This window comes from Electrophorus electricus, chromosome 23 (genome assembly GCF_041902795.1).
Source record: "Electrophorus electricus isolate QZ-2024a chromosome 23, ASM4190279v1, whole genome shotgun sequence".
Classification (NCBI taxonomy): domain Eukaryota; kingdom Metazoa; phylum Chordata; class Actinopteri; order Gymnotiformes; family Gymnotidae; genus Electrophorus; species Electrophorus electricus.
Window position 1 is genome coordinate 15,327,501 of NC_137519.1, and position 7,500 is coordinate 15,335,000.

The following is a 7,500-nucleotide window of genomic DNA, read 5'->3' on the forward strand; positions in this document are numbered from 1 at the left end:
CATTTTGTTAAAGAATGTGAAAGTGTTGATTGTGGTGTTTTATTTGTACATTTTGTTAAAGAATGTGAAAGTGTTGATTGTGGTGTTTTGTGTGTTTTTTTTTTTTTGATATGCAGACATAGATGAGCTTAAAGTGAAGCATGCACCATTTGCCTCTTTGTTAATAGGTCAGCTATTCCACAGAGAGGGTCACAGATCCACAGTTCCCTCCCTGGCACTGTGCTACTCACCAATAGGCTTCTGCACTCTGTTCCTGTGCAGATGCAAATGTTCTGCAGGCGACATGACAACATTAAATGTCTCTGTCTAGTGTGCATGCTGTGTACAGAGCGAATCAACTCAGAGCAACATCTCCAACAAGACCGATCATCTTGCATCGCATATGCTACGTGTCAGGTGACAAGACAGAAACCGTGTCTGCAGGGGACTTCTGTCAGAAGAGGTTAAGTAAGCTCTACTAATCAAAACCTCACCACAATCGCAGGGCTTAAGCACAGGCAGTGTGTTCTGAAGACCTGGCATCTCCTGTCTGAGCAGCAGGGTTACAAAGTGAGTTTGATTACTCACTAGTAACAGGCGAAGTGATCTGTGAGGTAAAACACAGACATACTTTGGCCAGAGTCTTATGGTCCAGTGCATTAAATATAGCTTTGGGCTTGTTGATGAGATGAAGGAAAGGGAGAGAGAGAGAGAGAGAGAGAGAGAGAGAGAGAGAGAGAGAGAGAGAGAGAGAAAGGCAGATCAAGCTATACAAGGACATGTGAGTCTGCCAGGGCCCTTTGTTCAGTGCTTCCATTTGCAAAGTGCCTTTTCCCTTTAAATGACATTATCTGCCCTGGTAGAGACGGGGATATAACTGAGCTACTGTGTGTCCAAGAAACAACTTAAAGGGTTCTGTTGCTTCTGCCAAACATCAAAACATAGATAAATAAATAAATGAAATTAAAAATCTATATCTATCTATCTATCTATCTATCTATCTATCTATCTATCTATCTATCTATCTATCTATCTATCTATCTATCTATCTATCTATCTACAGATAGATATTTAACATTTTAGTGAAGTATAGATAGATAGATAGATAGATAGATAGATAGATAGATAGATAGATAGATAGATAGATAGATAGATAGATAGATAGATAGATAGATAAAAGAAAGACAAGTGGGTATATATGCATAGGTGTTTATGCATGTGTGCATATGTGTAAATATATAAACATATATGTGTGTGGATTGGGATATATAAACATTTTTTATATTTAATTTTATTAGCCGGATTGTGCTTGCCAAACATAATTATTTGATAGCCTCAGGATAGAAGTAATTCATCTTACAATTAAAAACGGTGTGTGGACACAGTGGAACAGAGAAGAGTTTCACAAATACCAGCCAGGCAAATACAATAACTTGTGTTGTCGGGAAGCTATACTGGGAAGACAACATAATGCAAGCGTTAGTTTACGGCAGTCAAGATAAATGATAAGGTTATTTTTCTTTCCAGACATGAACCACAAACAAACAAACAAAAGCTACTAAAATATATCATTACAGCACAGGCAACACGCCTGGATTTTCAATTGCTACTCCAACCGATCAATGCAGGGAGGTTTATGATGGTTGTTTAAGTCATTCCCAAAGACTCAGCCCCATAGACATGAAGTATGGGTGCGATTAATGCACGGAGCACTAACCCTGAAAACGAGAGAGCCATAAAACCAGGTGAGAGAGTGTTCCAGACTCCGTACACGCCCTGGGAACCAGGACAAACAGATGTTCTGTGTCATTAAGGGACACCTAGATATAAGGACATGAGTGAATACCCACATCTGGAAGTATAAAATCGCAATCACGAGGATGTACGTTCTAGACAAACTCAGGCGCTATGGAGAAAGAAAAAAAATCATAGGTGTGATTTCTCTCACGGTCCCAGTTCTCTGTGTAATTACCCGACCTGTTGAGTGTTGTCCCTGAAACACTGAGAATTCGCTGGAGGATTCATGAAAAGCAGGGTCTGTATAACCTATAGTCAAGGTGCCCTTGTGATATTTTCAGGGCCGAGTCACACGAGTGAAATGCATCTTGCGAAGTAAATCTCATGCTGCCAACATCCAGTTCCTGCCATGGATCAACCTCCTAAAAATGAAAGGTCCGTTTAGTTAACATGCAAATGCATTTCTATTCGATAGCTAGAATTTAATGAATATTAAACGCAATTTCTGCGGTCTCAATTGAATGGAACAGGGACTGGGGCAGGGGTAGGCTTTTAGTAAGCAGAAATATATTTTTAAAAATCTTCCAGTTGCAATCGCACTGCTGTGAACGTGTATGCTGGCAGCAACCCGCTGCTTCTCGATTCGTTTCTGAAAGGAGTTTTTCACCTGATGAGGCTGCGCATGGCGTCCTGGTCACGGGCCGCGACGGTGCCGATCACTGTGGTGATGGGGGCGTTCTCGTGCACCTCAAACACGTACATGGACTCAGTAAAGACAGGAGGCTCATCCGCATCCTCCACCACGACCTTCACCACAGCTTGGTCCAGGAACGGCACTCCTGTCGTCGAGGAGCGGACGTTCGTCGCCACCACCGTCAGATTGTAAAACTTTTTGCTCTCAAAGTCCAGAGGCTGTGGGAAGTGAGAGAGAAATGCCTGTCGCTACCGACCGTGAAGATGCAGCGAACGGAGCAACACGGCAAACAGAAACGTTATTGGTGGCACTGAGCATGCGCCCACCTGAAGTGCTGGAAGGGGTATTAATCTGTGCTCTGAGACATCATCTGTTTCAGGTTCAGACGAGCCTGCGAATAGGTTAATCTAATAGAATCACCACGATTGCATTGCAAATTGTTAAGCAATCATGAAAAATATAATTTGTATGTTTGTGTTTTCTGAAAACAAAATTATCCTTGCCTACGACACCGTAATGTTAGCATAGTTAATGTGTTCTCCCAGGCAGTGATCCAGTGGAGAAATATTAGTGGAGAAATATTATTGAAGTTTCAAGTAAAAGCAATTTGGGGCGTCATTTGTGGTATTGTACGAAGAAGGCAACTGAGATTAAACAAATCCACGCAGTCTCAGCTCGAGAAGTTGTAGTTCCAGGACGGACTCAGAGAGGTTTTTTTATTCTTATTTTTATACAACCTCCTTCCTCAGTATTTACCACATGTAAAATGTCAAAGATAAACCGTCTGCTTCCTCTGTGGCCACAGACTAACGCTCATATTCCAGATCACCCCGGGCCCCTGCTGAACTGCGGGACTAATGGCTTGGAGTCACAGCCCTACTCCATCAGTGGGATTTATAGTGAAGTCTGCTCTCAACCAGGCTGCGGGAGAACAGAGCAGGCAGCCAGCTTGCAGAATTAGGGATAGTACAAAATGTGCAATTTACCGCGTGTGCTTATGTTTTAAAATAGGCCTGGCTCGTCGAGGGTGTGTGTGTGTGAGTGTGTGTGTGTGTGTGTGTGTGTGTGTGTGTGTGTGTGTGTGTATGTGTGAGGGTGTGTGTGTGTGTGTGTGTGTGTGAGCCAGGCAGGTGGGTGATGCAGAGCCTGGCATGCAGGTGGTGCTGTGATCAGCTGGTAGAGGAAAGTAGCAGCGATCTCTCTGCATAGCGTGGCTTTGAAGCTGCTCCATGCATCCAGCAGGGCTCACTTCCGTGTGTGTGGACGCACAGGTGTGTGTGTGTGGACACGGGTCATGAGATGTGGTAGGGAGGGTGATATTTTATTAAGCTGCTCCAGTGCCTTTGTGCAGGGAACAGTTGTGCACGGCACGGTTAATAGCCTGATCCTGTTTAACTGAAGCAGAAGCCTGTTACCCACACTGACGTTAAAAAAGGGCTCCAAGTTTGGCTTGCTTTGAGCCGTGTGCCCTCAGCAGATCCCCTTCTGGTCTTTCTCCTTTTATCATATCTGTAGAAAGGATGACTAAGGAGTATTATTGAATTTCACGTAGCAAGGAAGGGCTTGATCCTGAAGCTTAGCTTAATGTGGAAGGTTTCAGCAGGGCCATGCTCAGTGTTTAAGTGTCATCTGATCCCATGCAACGAGTCAGGTGGACCCACAGTGCTTGGCCCCACGTGCTCTCTCAGGAATCTTTCTTCTGAGGGGTTGATGCACGGCTGTCACACGCAAATCGACCTCGGCATTAGCCGCCAGTATGGGTACCCTGAAGACTCTGGCTGACGGCTGCTGTGGGGTGTGTGCTGGGTGGGGGCAGGTGTGTAGAGGTAGGTGTGTAGCGGCAGGTGTGTAAGGGCAGATGTTTAAGAACAGGTGTGTAGCGGCAGGTGTGTAGGGGCACAAACATGAAGCTGTTTGCTGTGCACACTGCTACCCCTCCAGAGCCCGGTGTTCGTGTGGGGACATAGGGCATTTTTAGAGACATCAAAGACTATTGTGTCATGATGGTGTGTGTGTGTGTGTGTGTGTGTGTGTGTGTGTGGGGTGGTAACCCTGTCCGCCTTCTCTACAGCCTGAGGGGGGATGAAAGCACACACCACCCCCACAACAAAGCTTTACTCCACTGGACACACAAACCCACACTGCCCACTTCCACTCTTCATCAATACATTTAACCTTTGATCACATGGACTTAACATTTAGCAGTAGCCCAACCCCTGTTTCTTTCTTTCTTTGTTTTTGATTGATTATTAAGGATAGCTGTGGTCAGGCCACTGCGCTTAACCTTCGTTGTGTGTGAAGTCCCAGGTGAAGGGATGGGGGTACGGATGTGTACCCACAGCCCTGGAAGCTGAATGGGGGGTTCAGTAAAGGTTAGGCATCCCATGTGGCTCTCTCGAACTCCTGCTCTGGCTGCGGGTGTGCGGGTTAGCGGGAGGAGGTTGCGGTGGCTATTTTTTCTCAAGCCATGCCATCCATCTGGCAATTAGCCACACAGCCAACAGGTTCCAGATCAGTGCAGTGGGAATGAGACACACGGAATTAACAGCAGATCTGAAATTCAACTGGACATAAAACTGTAGGTAAACTCTTTATGAGAGAGAGAGAGAGAGAGAGAGAGAGAGAGAGAGAGAGAGAGAGAGAGAGAGAGAGAGAGACGGAGATTCAAAATTGTAGTGAAGTACACAATGTTTCCACAGAAACAGGATGTTTGGGACAGAGCTCCTTCATCAGCTGTGTGAAGCACTTTGCTTGCATAGATGATGAAGGACCTCTGTCCCAAAAGTCCTGGAAACATTGTGTACTTCACTACAATTTTGAATCTCCATCTCTCTCTCTCTCTCTCTCTCTCTCTCTCTCCCTCTCTCTCTCTCTCTCTCTCTCTCTCCTTCTCACAGCGTGCATACATCATTCTTAGCATTTGCTTGTTAATGCTTCATTTATTGCAGAGGTTACATATCTGTGATTATGCTTGTTGTGTTTGTTTATTTATTTTTTATGGAAATTACAAATACAGACTACATAAAATATCAGTGGAGCTGACCTGAGTCAAATCAACCTGAATTCTTCTTTTTAGAAGATCATAAAAGCACAAATCCTGCCCCATATACACTGGCCCGTATTCACAACACCTTGCAGAAGAGAAGAGCTGATCTAAGATCAGTTCCTGCTGGTAAGATCAAAGCAAATAAGAGAGACACCTGAACCTAGATCAGCACTACAAATTTGAGAAGCTTTGTGAATACAGGCCAAATGTATTTACATTTAGTCTGAATATCAATAAAATTAGCCTTTGCCTAATAAAACCGCATAATTTAGTCATGTCATTTGCATACGTGGCATGCATAGTGGCAGTGTCCTGGTTTAACCATGTAGATGTCCTTGGCAGATTAAATATATTACACTGTATTTTAATCCTTAGTGAAGGCTCCCCATTTGCATACAATAACTATTCCGTATTCCACACAGCTGTGGTACAGCATGAGAGGGCCGTGCTGTGCTTTTTTACAACACCTCCAGACCCTGAGAAATAAAATATATTTGTGTTTCTTCATGAGGAGAAACATTTCAGGTGATTTTTGTTCCCTACAGATATCATGCCCACACACAAAGTTCTGGTAAAACATGATGTGAAAACATACCATCAAGTAAAGATGGCCACTCTTGTTTCCGTAGCCTTAAGGTCCTATAAAGAGTCCTGATGGCAAATCTTTTGACCCGTAAGCCTCCCTGTTCTCACCTTTTTAAGCGAGAGGATTCCTTCTTGGGTCGGAGAGTCAGTGATGATCTGAAACACATCTCTCTCGTCTCCTCCGACGATGCTGTAGGTGGATCTGGCATTCTCGCCGATGTCTCGGTCATTTGCCTTCACTCTGCCCCCCGGCTTCCCAATGCCGAGGTCTTCAGGAATGGTGAACTCATACGACCCTGGATTATGGAAATATTTCAGCATTAAATAAATGCAGCATTTGACACAATAATTCTTTGACTTATACTGTAAATAATGCCCTTTATAGTGGAGAGTTTCACCTTTTGAAAACTTTGGTGGGTTATCGTTGATATCGGTCAGTGTGATGGTGACCGTGGTGGTCCCCGACAGCCCACCCATGTGACCCCCCATGTCTTTTGCTTGAATGACAACCAGATATTCTTCCCTTAATTCCCGATCCATGCCAGCCAGTGCGACTTTGATGACTGCTGAAATCAGGAGGAGGAAAAACACAATGTTAGAAATATCAGAGCCTCTTAAGAGTGCTGGTTGTTGAGAAAGCTTGGAATATCACTCAGAAAACTGAGAAACCGGCTGAGCTGTTAAAGTTGTTTTAACTTCCCTTTGAATTGGACATTAATGATTTCCTGACCCATCTTTTATGAAGCCAATATTCCCAACTGAAATTTGTAAAAGAGAGTCTTGAATCAATGCCTAGATGCCTTTCTCAGTGGCATTGACTCAGTTGACTAATGATCTCAATGATTACCTTTATTTTACACTTTTTTCTGTTACCCTACGGACCGCCCACCAATGACCTCCGAGCCTTGAGATCTGCTGAAGGCTCTGGTGAAGGGAAGCTTTCAGTATGAGATATGAGAAGGTTTGTCTAAAGAGGAACTACAGATATGTCAGATGAAAATCTTGAAAATCTGCTTTAATTATGCACGTCCCCCAGCTTAATGTTAGAATCCATATCTGTATAGGAAGGAACACGAGACATCAGAACCCACTGAAATCCCCCAGAAGCTTGGCTGGACATGTGGCTTAAAGCATCAGAATTATTAAGTACAAATCATGATGGCTATCATAATTACAAAAATTTTTGTTATAATAATAATAATAAAAATAATTATATATATAAATAAATAAATAAATAAATAAATATATATATATATATATATATATATATATATATATATATATATATATATATATTACACACCACCTTTATGCCAGATCAACTGTATTACAGCAGAAACTAACGGGCCAGCACTAACGGGCCAGTGTTTTGCTTTTTTGGCAGAATGCCTGGATTTAGTGGAAGGGAATTAGGAACAATATGCAGAAAATCAGCTGAGGTAGCAACTGAGTGGACACC

General features: G+C 43.3%; 1 protein-coding gene across 5 annotated transcripts in view; it reads right to left on the reverse strand.

The window, feature by feature from the left end:
- cdh8 (cadherin 8) overlaps positions 1-7,500 on the reverse strand; it is a 76,774-nt gene that overhangs the window by 14,022 nt on the left and 55,252 nt on the right. For 3 of the 5 annotated variants that reach the window (XR_014119560.1, XM_027024385.3, XM_081706246.1), the window contains exons 5-7: positions 6,440-6,607; positions 6,150-6,337; positions 2,384-2,628 (exon numbers count right to left, since the gene is read on the reverse strand). Coding sequence is in view for 4 of the 5 variants with exons in the window: in XM_027024385.3 (XP_026880186.2) it covers positions 2,384-2,628; positions 6,150-6,337; positions 6,440-6,607 (601 nt within the window). In the remaining variant the exon portion in view is untranslated. Of the gene's footprint in view, positions 1-2,383; positions 2,629-4,694; positions 4,994-6,149; positions 6,338-6,439; positions 6,608-7,500 lie in introns of those variants that run through there. The other 2 variants (XM_027024386.3, XM_081706247.1) reach the window with 2 other exon arrangements.